This window comes from Pseudophryne corroboree, chromosome 3 (assembly GCF_028390025.1).
Source record: "Pseudophryne corroboree isolate aPseCor3 chromosome 3, aPseCor3.hap2, whole genome shotgun sequence".
Lineage (NCBI taxonomy): Eukaryota > Metazoa > Chordata > Amphibia > Anura > Myobatrachidae > Pseudophryne > Pseudophryne corroboree.
Window position 1 is genome coordinate 264,380,883 of NC_086446.1, and position 14,316 is coordinate 264,395,198.

The following is a 14,316-nucleotide window of genomic DNA, read 5'->3' on the forward strand; positions in this document are numbered from 1 at the left end:
CAGAGCAGCTAATTGGTTGTCATTGGCAACTTCTCTTCTAGCTCACTTCTCCACTCTTTTCACTACTTAGTACATCTCCCCCTTAATGTTGATTTTTTTTTTGTTTAAAAATCTTAACATCTTGGAGGATTTTATGTTGCTTTAAACCTGTGTTTATGTAATATAATGGTATTGGGATGGTAAAAAACACATATGTTTGGTATTCCCTCAAGCTGATGAATAAAACATGCTGAGTATTACACATATGCTGTGCATAGATAAAAGCTATACTATTGCGGCCTGTAAACAGCACCATATTAATGGACGAATTTCATAGTATTTCATAGTAAGGTCCATGCAGGCCCTTCAAGAGATTGCCCAGGACCAGGTACTTACAAGGGTGTGGCATTCGCAAGGATGCAGCTACAGCTCATCAGGGGCCCTGTAAAGCATGTGCTACGGCCACACATATCGGCCAAGCGGGACCAGCTTGGCTGGGAGGGGGGGTTTGTGTGCACACGGATCCTGTTCTGCTGGATCCCGCAGAACAGTATCCGGCCAGTGACACACGGCCGCACTGAAGGGATCATTCCGAGTTGATGTCTCAGTGCAACTTTTTGCAGCCCGTGCGATCAGATAGTCACACCCTATAGGGGAGTGTTTTTTAGCATAGCAAGTGTGCGAAGGCATGTGCAGGGGAGCTGGGCTAAAAAGTTTTGTGCAGTTTCTGAGTAGCTCTGGACTTACTCAGCCGCTGCGATCTCTTCAGCCTGTCAGGTCCCGGAATTGACGTTAGACACCTGCCCTGCAAATGCCTGAACACGCCTGCGTTTTACTCACCACTCCTAGAAAATGGTCAGTTGCCACCCTGATCCGCCTCCCTGCTGTCAATCTTCTTGCGATCGCCGCTGCAACCGCTTCCTTCGTTGTTCTTGTCGCTGCCCGGCGACGGCCATCGCGGGCAACGATACGCCTGTGCACTGCCTCCCTCGCGCCTGCGCAGTTCAGACCTGTTCACGCGGCTGCGAAAAAAAACGGCGTGCAATCGGGTTGGAATGACCCCCTGTGTGAACACAAACATTGAAATGTATGTGTTCTCATTGTAATCCCGCCGTCCGCCTCAACCGCAGCATGCTGCGGTTGGAGTCGTCGTCATCGGGACTGCCGCACATGTGTGGGCGCCTGCATAGGCGCCCATGTGCAGTCTCCTTGCGGCCAGCTGCTATGTGTGGCCGTAGCCTTAAGGGGACGTGGCTGATTCACTTGCGCTTTTGCACTTCCTGGCCCCCAGAGAAGCCCTGCCCTAAGTACTTTATACATGCTAGCCTTAGGGGTATATTTACTAAAAGTCGATTTTCAGTGTTTTCACATTGATTGGAATCGATCTTAATGTTGGGTTTCCAGGGTCAAAACACACATTTGCTAACAGGTGATTTTTTTTAATATTTATTTTTAAATGTTAGTAAATGTGTGTTTTAGCCCTGGGAATCCCAACATCAAGTAAAATTGACCCTTAGTAAATATACCCCGTAGTCTAAGAAAGATTTTGTGGTATGTAAGAAACACAACTTGGCGCAAGGAAAAGCCGCCTGTGGGGTAATTTATTCAATTGGATTCGCCAAAATCCAAAGTTCGAATAGAGAGACAAAAAAAATGGAATAAATAAACCACCTATGGCGCTAGGGAAAGGAGGAATTTTATACTAAGTGAATTAATTACTTCCCTTTACTGATTAAATCTAAACAGACAGGGATTTTACTGTATTGCGTACCCCCACTCACGTAGGCAGGGAGTGGGATATGCACATAAAGGTTTCTTTGGCTGTCTTAGCTGGAAAACACTCTACGTTCGATCGACCAGGTGTTAAAGATGATTTAAAAACTGGGTATCGTACCCCAACTCACACACTCACTCAGTGATGTTGACTCTCATCAAGGTTTCTTTTATCTGTCTCAGAGGTCTCCTATGTGGATCTTGATATACTTCTCAGACATCTGGTCAACTCGTGCAACAAGCAGAAATAAAGAAGGACAACAAATGTGTGGTATTGCTTTCAGAGGTCAAACCAAAAGTACTAATTTCTTTAAACAAGTACATGCGTACCCCACTCACACAAAATTGGAATATCACACGTATATCAAGGTTTTTTTACAGGGTGATCTCACCCCAGAAGGACTTCAGTATCCCAATAACTTCCAACAATGATAGCGTACCCCGACTCACACAGTCATCAAATAGATAACTCCTATAACAGTATCTTTTCAAATAGTTAGAAGATTTATGAGCGTACTCCAACTCACAGATATGGGGGTCAGGCGAATCCTATCACAGTTTCTTTACTGTACTTCCACTGGTCAATCAGTAATAAGTAGTTGATCTCAGAAGATAAAAACAATACTTTATTTATCCAAAAAGGACTGTACAAAAAAGTCCACCATGAGAGAATTTCATATACATAGAAAAGTTCTCCACCAGGAAAAAATTATTTACAAAAATAAAAAGCTGGTACATACAATGATAAAAAGAGTCCAAATAAAACATTCCAATTAAAAAAGGGTTTGGTGGCTACTCACACAGCAGTCTGTTGACGCGTTTCGGTCCTTGGACCTTTGTCAAGTTTTTGGATCATCTTTATCACCTGGTCGATCGAACGTAGAGTGTTTTCCAGCTAAGACAGCCAAAGAAACTTTTATGTGCATACCCAGTAGTCTGTTTATTCGTGTTATATAATCCAAAGACACACAATATATTCTCGATTTGTTACGCAAAATGTGACATCAATTTATTATTATTTTATTTTACTTTCAGACATACGACCCGGGAATTTCCCTACTCAGACCCGATTTTTGCTGGCTGACCCCTTTCACACTGCACCTGAGACTTGGGAAATTCCTGGGTTGTCCCCTTTTAGACATAAGCCGGTCTGCCCTGGCATTCTAAAAGCCAGCGCTGCCAGCTGCTCTCATTTCACACTCCTATACACACACATAAATGTCATACATGGGTGTACTATGTTATGTCGGCGCTTAGAATCCCGGTGCCCAGCATACCGGGGCCAGGATCCCGACTGCCGGAAAGGCAGTGTGGTGAGCGCAAAAGAGCCCCTTGCGGGCTCTCTGCACTCACCACGCCATGCAGGCACGGTGCCATGCTATTTATTCTCCCTCCAGGGGTGTCGTGGACACCCCAAGAGGGAGAATAGTTGTCGATATGCCGGCTGTTGGGATTCCGGCGTCGGTATGGTGAGTGCCGGGATCTCGACAGCCGTCATATCAAATGCCTCTCGTCATACACACACGTCATACACACACATCATACACACACGACACACACATACATGTCATACACACACGTCACACTCATATACACGTATATGTGTCATACACACACATGTCAAACTCATACACACTCATTCTCCAGCCCTCACCACAACAGGCAGCATCCCTGTAGCTAGGGTGCGCCGGCTACCTTTTCACACTGCAGCTGGACGTCTGCCCTGCTCCAGGCAACCCCTTCACCCTCCATGCAACCCTAACCAGCCAATCAGAGGCTTGTAAGTGCGACCTGGGAGTAAAATACTACCGTTCATACTTAACCTGCACTATTTACCCGGGGAATAACCCTGGTTAACAGCAGGGGAACCGACCTGGGAAGGTGTTCCCGGGTTGGTGCCTTTCAGACATACGCGATACCCGGGATTCTCCATAACCTGAAAGGGGTATAATAGGCATATAAGACAACAAAGTGACATACATGACAGTTATAGACAGAAAAAAAATGGGTGTTATTTCAAACAAATACAATGGTAGACAGGCGAATTTGGATAAAGGCATGGGTGAAAGACACACATGCACATGACAGTTACGATATATGTGAGAGGATGTACAAAGACAGGATGTACAAAGAGGAGGGAGAGTTGACAGACCTGAAACAATGGGGTAGATGACCCTGCCCATGAAAGCTTACATTCTGGAAGAAGGGGTAAGTGACATTAGTGGGAGGGGGATAATGGACATAGCAGTCTATGGGGGTCATTCCGAGTTGTTCGCTCGTTGCAGATTTTCGCTATACTGCGATTAGTCGCTTACTGCACATGCGCAAGGTACGCAGAGCGCATGCACTTAGTTATTTTACTAAAAACGTAGCTGTTTTGCTGTAGTGTCTGCGGCGCTTTTCAGTCGCACTGGTGTTTGGTAAATGATTGACAGGAAAGGGGCGTTTCTGGGTGGTAACTCAGCGTTTTCCCGGCGTTGGCTAAAAAACGCAGGCGTGTCAGGGAAAAACGCGGGAGTGTCTGGAGAAACGGGAAGGGGGGGGGGGGGGGGCTGGCCGAATGCAGGGCGTGTTTGTGACGTCAAACCAGGAACGAAACGGCCTGAGCTGATCGCAGTGTAGGAGTGAGTCTCGAGCTACTCAGAAACTGCTAAGAATTATTTATTCGCTATTCTGCTAATCTTTCGTTCGCAATTCTGCTATGCTAAGATACACTCCCAGAGGGCGGCGGCCTAGCGTGTGCAATGCTGCTAAAATCAGCTAGCGAGCGAACAACTCAGAATGACCCCCTATGTGTGACCCGAGGAGGAGGAGACTATACAGCTAAAATGGCAGGAGTGAAAGGGAGATGAGATGGAAGAGGGGGCAGAAGAGTAGGGGTAGGACAGGAGGGAGAGGAGGATAGGACACAGTAGATCAGTGGTTCTCAACCTCGGTCCTCAAGTACCCCCAACAGTTCATGTTTTCCAGGTCACCTAGCAGTTGAACAGGTGTATTCATTACTCACCGACACATTTTAAAAGACCCACAGGTGGAGCAAATTATTTCACTTGCAATCCTGTGAGTAGACCTGGAAAACATGAACTGTTGAGGGTACTTGAGGACTGCGGTTGAGAACCACTGCAGTAGATGATGCAGGTGAAGGGACATGGGGGGTCATTCTGAGTTGATCGCTAGCTGCCGTTGTTCGCAGCGCAGCGATCAGGCAAAAAAATCGGCATTTCTGCGCATGCGTATGGGTCGCAATGCGCACGCGTGTTGTACGGGTATAAAGCCGTTGTAGCAAAGTTTTCAGTCGCACTGACGGCAGCAAGAAGATTGACAGGAAGGGGGCGTTTCTGGGTGTCAACTGACCGCTTTCAGGGAGTGTTTGCAAAAACGCAGGCATGTCTGAAAAAACGCAGGCGTGGCTGGGCGGGTGTATGACATCAAATCCGGACACGTATAGGGTGAAGTGATTGCAAGCGCTGAGTAGGTTCAGAGCTACTCTGAAACTGCACAAACTTTTTTTGCAGAGCTCGGCTGCACATGCGTTCGCACTTCTGCTAAGCTACAATACACTCCCCAGTGGGCGGCGGCATAGCGTTTGCACGGCTGCTAAAACTAGCTAGTGAGCGATCAACACGGTATGAAGGGAAGAGGTAGAGTGAGAGTAGTAATGACTTTCTACTTTACACAAAACATATATACTTACAAAATAAAACACAATAAAAATAACAGTTACATGTTACAATGGGAACAAGTGTTTTCAATATATCGTAAGTAAATAATTTGTGAGAAGAGTCATGTTTTATCAGAAGCGTAAATCTCTTCCTTTTTACTTTAGGGAGTCCTTGTGCCATCTAATGTTGAAAGAATCACAAGTATCCTTTAACAGTCATTGTTAAAAGTAGGCACGAAAGTAAAACTTCCAATTGCAAACCATTAACCAAGCCAAAGTTGTACTGTATACTGACTTTGAAGTGCTTTTTCCCCTCCTGACGGCTCCTCATACCTGAACATAAGAGATTATGGGGTATATTCAATTGAAGTCGTATCCATTCCGACAATCATTTGTCGGAATGGATCCGACCTGGGCTAATCAATGGACATCTCAATTCGACTTTTAAAAAAGTAAAATTGAGATGTGGGAGGGGAGACAGGGGAGAGCCGCGGACAGACGGCGGAGAGCAGCGCTACAGCAGCGGCTGCCACTGCTGTAGCGCTGCTCTCCCCCCCACCCCCCCCCCCTCAGTCCCTCCTCTCTCACAGCCGCTGCTCCCCGTCCCCCCTCTAACAGCCGCCGCTCCCTGTCTCCCCCTCTCTCACAGCCGCCGCTCACGGCTGCGTCCACCCGGCTCCAGCAAGCAAGGTCTCGCTTGCTGGAGCCGGGTGGATGCTGCTGTGACATCCTCCAGCGCTGCTCACCCCGTCCCCGCTTCGGCTCTCCCCGTCCCTGCCCCGTCTCTCCCCGGCTCCGGCGCTGCTCTCCCCCTCTCACTCGACTTTTTTTAAAGTCGAATTGAGATGGTCGAAAAGGGGGCCAAAACCATTTTCTACACATAGCTGCCGATCCACGTGCTTTTCGACAAGTCGAATTCATCGACTTGTCGAAAAATTTGGGGTTATATTGAATAGGTCGAATCACGTTTCGACCTTAAAAAAGTCGAAAACTGACGTCTTTTCGACAGACGGCAGCTTTCGACTTCAATTGAATATACCCCTATATCTACCGAACATCAATAAGACACATGGTGGACAAAAAGATGGATGCTGTCTTACAGAGACATTTATTTATTGATGTGATGGTATATGTGAATTTTATATTGATTTCAAGTCTACATTATCTGCCCCGACTGGGGTCTGCATGATGATCACTCTGAAAGTGGGCAGTGTCATATACAGTACACTGAGATCAAGCACAAAACTATATGATCATTTAACTTTTTAAGTTGTATATTTATTTATCTCGTTGGAATCTAGTCAGCTTCCGCAAATCGCTGGCTTTACATATGGTTCCTACTGTTTCTTGTTGCATTTTATTATAAATTGTAAGCTTATGTTTGAAGTATTTACTAAAAATATATTAATATTTTAGGAGCCAATGTGTTCTTTACTATTGGCATACTGCTACTGTGATATTTAGGTTTCCAGAACTGTTTCAGAATGTGACTAGTAAAGGCTGTCTCTTTCCATGCCTGTTATTTAACTTTATTCTTTCTATGCTCGTCACGCCCCTTCATTTTATTCCATCAATCACCTTAGAGACTTCAAACCAATCTCTATTTTACATTCTCTACTCTTATAACTAGGCTTACTATACTAACCCTTTAAACAGAGCCGCCCAGCAGCTGTGACAGGTGGCTCTGCATCACACAGGCTGCTGTTGCTCTGCCCCCTTAATGACGGCTGAGAAGCCTCTAGGACCCAACAGGTAGCCCCAACCTGTCCGCGCACACAATTTGCCACCCACGACCCCTCCATCATCTCCCCATTGGTGCAGCTACATAAAAAAAATGATCAGAAGCTGCTCTGATGTGCGAGGGGAGGATGCTGCTGTGCCGCCCAGCAAGTGGTGTCCCTAGGCATATGCCTAGTGGAAAGTCTGCCCCTGACAGCCATCATCATTTTCATGATACATAGGCTTAGTATACTATCCCTTTAAACCAGGACACTCATGAATTACACAGGTTCTTTGGCTGATTAAAACCACGTGACATGCAGGCTTGAAGTTGGCCACAGAACTTGTGTAATTCATTAGTGTCCCGGTTTAAAGGGATAGTATGGTAAGCCTTCTTATAACCAGTTTTCTGTTACGTCCTAGAGGATGCTGGGGACTCCGTAAGGACCATGGGGATAGACGGGCTCCGCAGGAGACATGGGCACTAAGAAAGAACTTTAGGTATGGGTGTGCACTGGCTCCTCCCTCTATGCCCCTCCTCCAGACCTCAGTTGATTACTGTGCCCAGAGGAGACTGGGTGCATTACAGGGAGCTCTCCTGAGTTTCCTGGAAAGAAAGTATTTTAGTTAGGTTTTTTATTTTCACGGAGCCTGCTGGCAACAGACTCCCTGCATCGAGGGACTGAGGGGAGAGAAACAGACCTACTTTAATGTTAGGCTCTGTTTCTTAGGCTACTGGACACCATTAGCTCCAGAGGGTCTCACCCTCGCCGTTCGTCCCAGATTCGCGCCGCCGTCGTCCTCGCAGAGCCGGAAGATAGAAGCCGGGTGAGTATGTGAAGAAAGAAGACTTCAGAGGCGGCAGAAGACTTCAGATCTTCATAGAGGTAACGCACAGCGGTAACGCTGTGCGCCATTGCTCCCACACAGCACACACACGGCAGTACCTGTAAGGGTGCAGGGCGCAGGGGGGGGCGCCCTGGGCAGCAATAAGGACCTCCAAATCTGGCAATAAGTATATATACAGGCTGGGCACTGTATATAAAAGAGATCCCACGCCAGTTTTTTTAATTTTTCAGCGGGACCGAAGCCCGCCGCTGAGGGGGCGGAGCTTGTTCCTCAGCACTCACCAGCGCCATTTTCTCCACAGCACACCGCTGAGAGGAAGCTCCCCGGACTCTCCCCTGCTTACCACGGTGAAAGAGGGTTTTAAATGAAGGGAGGGGGCACATAATTTGGCGCAAATACATTATAACAGCGCTATCTGGGTAAACATATTGTGTTTTTTTTCCTGGGTCATTAGCGTTGGGTGTGTGCTGGCATACTCTCTCTCTGTCTCTCCAAAGGGCCTTGTGGGGGAACGGTCTTCAGATAAGAGGATTCCCTGAGTGTGTGGTGTGTCGGTACGCGTGTGTCGGCATGTCTGAGGTAGAAGGCTTTCCTAGCGAGGAGGTGGAGCAAATGTTTAAAGTGCTAATGTGAATTTATTGCACAAAAGGTTGGACAAAGCTGAGTCCAGGAATTATGCAGACAGTCGGGCCCTGCCTGCCCCTATGTCGCAGGGACCCTCGGGGTCTCAAAAGCGCCCACTATCCCAGATAGTAGACACTAATACCGACACGGATTCTGACTCCAGTGTCGACTATGATGATGCAAAGTTACAGCCAAAATTGGCTAAAGGTATTCAATATATGATTATTGCAATAAAGGATGTTTTGCATATCACAGAGGAACCCCCTGTCCCTGACACGAGGGTACATACGTATAAGCAAAAGAAACCTGAGGTAACCTTTACCCCTTCTCATGAGCTGAACGAGTTATTTGAAAAGGCGTGGGAATCTCCAGACAGGAAACTGCAGATTCCCAAAAGGATTCTTATGGCGTATCCTTTCCCGGCTAAGGACAGGATACGGTGGGAATCCTCCCCAAGGGTGGACAAAGCGTTGACACGCTTATCCAAAAAGGTAGCACTGCCATCACAAGATACGGCTACCCTCAGGGATCCTGCTGATCGCAAGCAGGAGGCTACCTTAAAGTCCATTTACACACACTCTGGTACCTTACTCAGACCGGCGATAGCGTCGGCTTGGGTTTGTAGCGCTGTTGCAGCGTGAACAGATACCTTATCGGCGGAATTGGATACCCTGGATAAGGATACCATTTTATTGACTCTGGGTCATATTAAAGATGCTGTCTTATATATGAGGGATGCTCAAAGAGACATTGGCCTACTGGGTTCTAGAGTCAACGCTATGTCAATTTCTGCTAGACGAGTCCTATGGACCCAGCAATGGACAGGTGATGCCGACTCAAAGAGGCATATGGAGGTTTTACCTTACAAGGGCGAGGAATTGTTTGGGGCAGGGCCGGTGCTAGGGTGTTCGGCGCCCCCCTGCAAACTATAAATTTGCGCCCTCCCTCCGCCACACAAAAGGGGTGTGGTATCTCAAGGAAGGGGAGTGGCCACACAATAGTACCCCCAGTTCAGATTACATCACATAGCACAATCTTATTTACATAAAACTGCACATAGTGTCCCTGATTCACATTACACCACACAGTAGTGCCTCATTTTCACGTTATGACACACAACAGTCACACATAATGCCCACAGTAGTAGTGCGGCGCACAATGCCAACAGTAGTAGTGCGGCGCACAATGCCCACAGTAGTAGTGCGGTGTACACACACACACAATGCCCACAGTAGTAGTGCGGTGTACACACACACACACAATCCCCACAGTATTAGTGCCGCTTACACACGCACAATGCCGACAATAGTAGTGCAGTGTACACACACACACACACACACACACACACACACACACAATCCCCACAGTAGTAGTGCCTCTTATGCACATAGGGGCTAATTCAGAGTTGATCTCAGTTTAAGCAAAATTACTTCTCACATGCTGGGGGCTGCCTAGAACAGGGCAAGGCCACCCAGCATGTATGACGCCACCCTGTGATGCGATCACTTCATGAAAACCTCAAATAGAGTACCGCCACCATGTTTCCACTCGCAGGAAACTCAGGCGTCTCATTGCCATTTTCAGGGCCTGCTGATGAGTGGAAACATGACGGCGGTACCCCTGCGTACGCAGCCATGCTGCATAGGCAGAGGTCAAACTCTATTTGAGGTTTTCGCGATGCATCAGCCTGCCCCGAAAATGCCACGACACGCCTGCATTTCCTGCTGTCCTCCCCTGTTGCTGTCCCTGGATGCTTGTCGCCTGTCAATCACTACACAATTGCATCCATCCGGGATGCAATCGCATAGTGAAGGGTTGCGCACGCACACTACAGCCGCGGTGTGTGCGCAGACCTTTTGGACGTGGCTGTGCGTGCAAAACGCAACAGCTGCGTCCAACTCTGAATAAGGCCCATAGGTGGTCATTCCGAGTTGATCGCAGCCAGCAACTTTTTGCTGCTGCTGCGATCAACTAGTCCACGCCCATGGGGGAGTGTATTTTAGCATAGCAGGGCTGCGATCGCTTGTGCAGCCCTGCTATGCTTAAAAAATTTAAAGCAAAACAAGACTAGCCCTAGACTTACTTACCCAGTGCGACGATCCCTGCGATGCTGGTGCCAGCTTTGACGTCAGACATCCGCCCTCCGTGACACGCCTGCATTTTCATCACCACTCCCCGAAAATGGCCTGGAGACGCCCAGGAACGCCTTCTTTCTGTCAATCTTCTTGCCGTCTCCTCTGCAACCGCTTTCTTCGTTCTCTGCGACGTAACCCGCAACGACGCGCGTGCGCAGTGCGGTATTCCAGACCCGTTTGCACCGCAGCGACAAACCGCTGCGTGCGAACGGGTTGTAATGACCCCCCATAGTGCAATAGTAGTGCCCCTTACACACATAATAACCATACACATAGTATCCACAATAGGAGAATTAAGGAGACAGGAACAGAAAACTGCAGTGTGGAGCTGACAGTGGAGAAAGGAGTGGGAGATTTGGTGCACAGAGGAAACTGGTGGGAAGCAGTGGATCATAAAGGGGTTAAGCAAAGAGAAGAAAGCGCAGAGATCGGAAAAGGGGATATTAAAGAAGCAGCTTTCCTCAACTTACCCTATCCACGGGGAGCCGCGGGCCGTGGAGGGGGCGGGGCTTGTGGGAAGGGGCAGAGCTTAGACTACTTGACGGCTAGTCTGAGTCTGCTGTAGCAGGAAAACACCTATCTACAGCAGCAGCAACAGCAGTAGGTGATCGGCGCTGAGGTGCCTTGATGCTGTTGCTCTGCTGCTGCATGTCAGGCTGTCAGTTTGACAGGCGCAGCAGAAGCGGATGCTGTAGCACAACAGCTGAGTGGGGAGAGCGCCTCGGTAGTTCGGCGCCTCCCTGCATTGCGGACCTCGCTGAGCGCTTTGCGCCGGCTCTGGTTTGGGGAAGGTCTCTCGGACCTGGTCTCCACAGCTACGGTAGGTAAATCAAATTTTTTGCCTTATATTCCCTCACAGCCGAAGAAAGCGCCACATTATCAAATGCAGTCCTTTCGGTCAAATAAAAACAAGAGAGTACGAGGATCATCCTTTCTTGCCAGAGGTAAGGGTAGAGGAAAAAAGCTGCTAACCACAGCTAGTTCCCAGGAGCAGAAGTCCTCCCCGGCCTCTACAAAATCCACCGCATGACGCTGGGGCTCCGCTGAGGGAGTCCGCCCCAGCGGGGGCACGTCTTCGACTTTTCAGCCACATCTGGGTTCACTCATAGGTGGATCCCTGGGCAATAGAAATTGTTTCCCAGGGTTACAAGCTGGAATTCGAAGAGGTGCCTCCTCGCCGGTTTTTCAAATCGGCCCTACCAGCTTCTCCCCCAGAAAGGGAGATAGTTTTAAATGCAATTCAAAAATTGTGTCTTCAACAGGTGGTGGTCAAAGTTCCCCTGCTTCAACAAGGGAGGGGGTATTACTCAACCCTATTTGTAGTCCCGAAACCGGACGGTTCGGTCAGACCCATTTTAAATTTAAAATCCTTGAACCTATACTTGAAAAGGTTCAAGTTCAAGATGGAATCGCTCAGAGCGGTCATCGCCAGCCTACAAGGGGGGGATTTTATGGTATACCTAGACATAAAGGATGCATACCTTCATGTTCCCATATATCCACCTCACCAGGCGTACCTGAGATTTGCGGTACAGGATTGTCATTACCAATTTCAGACGTTGCCGTTTGGGCTTTCCACGGCCCCAAGGATTTTCACCAAGGTAATGACGGAAATGATGGTGCTGCTGCGCAAGCAGGGTGTCACAATTATCCCGTACTTGGACGATCTCCTCATAAAAGCGAGATCGCGAGAGCAGTTGTTGATCAGCGTGTCACTTTCACTGAAGGTGTTACAACAACACGGCTGGATTCTCAATATCCTGAAGTCACAGTTAGTTCCTACGACTCGTTTGACCTTCTTAGGCATGATTCTGGATACGGACCAGAAAAGGGTTTATCTTCCGATGGAAAAGGCCCAAGAACTCATGACTCTGGTCAGGGACCTATTGAAGCCAAAACAGGTGTCAGTGCATCACTGCACTCGAGTCCTGGGAAAGATGGTGGCATCTTACGAGGCCATTCCCTTCGGCAGGTTCCATGCGAGGACCTTCCAATGGGACCTAATGGACAAGTGGTCCGGGTCACATCTACAGATTCATCAGTTGATCACCCTGTCCCCCAGGTCAAGGGTGTCTCTCCTGTGGTGGCTACAGAGTGCTCACCTTCTAGAGGGTTGCAGGTTCGCCATTCAGGACTGGATTCTGGTGACCACGGACGCAAGCCTCCGAGGTTGGGGAGCAGTCACACAGGGAAGAAACTTCCAAGGTCTTTGGTCAAGCCAGGAGACTTGTCTTCACATCAACGTGCTGGAGCTGAGGGCCATATACAACGCACTTCGTCAAGCGGAGACTTTGCTTCGCGACCTACCGGTTCTGATTCAGTCAGACAACATCACCGCAGTGGCTCATGTAAACCGCCAAGGCGGCACAAGGAGCAGAGTGGCAATGGCAGGAAGCCACCAGGATTCTTCGCTGGGCAGAAAATCATGTAAGCGCACTGTCAGCAGTGTTCATTCCGGGAGTGGACAACTGGGAAGCAGACTTCCTCAGCAGACACGATCTACATCCAGGAGAGTGGGGACTTCATCAGGAAGTCTTCGCACAGATTGCAAGTCAGTGGGGACTGCCCCAGATAGACATGAAGGCGTCCCGCCTCAACAAAAAACTACAGAGGTATTGCGCCAGGTCAAGAGACCCTCAGGCGGTGGCAGTGTTTCCTCCTCTTCCTCTCATACCCAAGGTGTTGAGAATAATAAGAAAAAGAGGAGTACAGACAATTCTCATTGTTCCAGATTGGCCACGAAGGACCTGGTATCCGGATCTGCAGGAAATGCTCACAGAAGATCCGTGGCCTCTTCCTCTAAGACAGGACCTGTTACAACAGGGGCCCTGTCTGTTCCAAGACTTACCGCGGCTGCGTTTGACGGCATGGCGGTTGAACGCCGGATCCTAGCGGAAAAGGGCATTCCGGATTAGGTCATTCCTACTCTGATAAAGGCTAGGAAGGACGTGACAGCTAAACGTTATCACCGTATATGTAGGAAGTATGTTTCTTGGTGTGAGGCCAGGAATGCTCCTACGGAAGAATTCCATCTGGGCCGTTTCCTTCACTTCCTACAGACTGGAGTGAATTTGGGCCTAAAATTAGGCTCCATTAAGGTTCAGATTTCAGCCCTATCCATTTTCTTTCAGAAGGAATTGGCTTCTTTCCCAGAAGTATAGACTTTTGTCAAGGGAGTGCTGCATATTCAGCCTCCTTTTGTCCACCTTGGGACCTGAATGTGGTGTTGAGTTTCCTTAAGTCGCACTGGTTTGAACCACTTAAAACGGTGGAGTTAAAATATCTAACTTGGAAAGTGGTCATGTTGTTAGCCTTGGCTTCGGCTAGGCGAGTGTCAGAGTTGGCGGCTTTGTCTCATAAAAGCCCCTATTTAGTTTTCCATATGGATAGAGCGGAATTGCGGACCCGTCCTTAATTCTTGCCAAAGGTGGTTTCGTCTTTTCATATGAACCAACCTATTGTGGTGCCTGTGGCTACGCGAGACTTGGAGGATTCCGAGTCCCTTGATGTGGTCAGGGCTTTGAAAATTTACGTGGCCAGAATGGCTAGGGTCAGGAAAACAGAAGCACTGTTTAT

At 48.4% G+C, this 14,316-nt stretch overlaps 1 protein-coding gene across 9 annotated transcripts in view; it reads left to right on the forward strand.

Moving 5' to 3' along the window:
- SPO11 (SPO11 initiator of meiotic double strand breaks) overlaps nt 1-14,316 on the forward strand; it is a 308,074-nt gene that overhangs the window by 278,885 nt on the left and 14,873 nt on the right. For all 9 annotated transcript variants that reach the window (XM_063963476.1, XM_063963477.1, XM_063963475.1 and 6 more), the window contains one exon: nt 5,579-5,615. In XM_063963476.1, the coding sequence (XP_063819546.1) occupies nt 5,579-5,615 (37 nt within the window). The remainder of the gene's footprint in view (nt 1-5,578; nt 5,616-14,316) is intronic.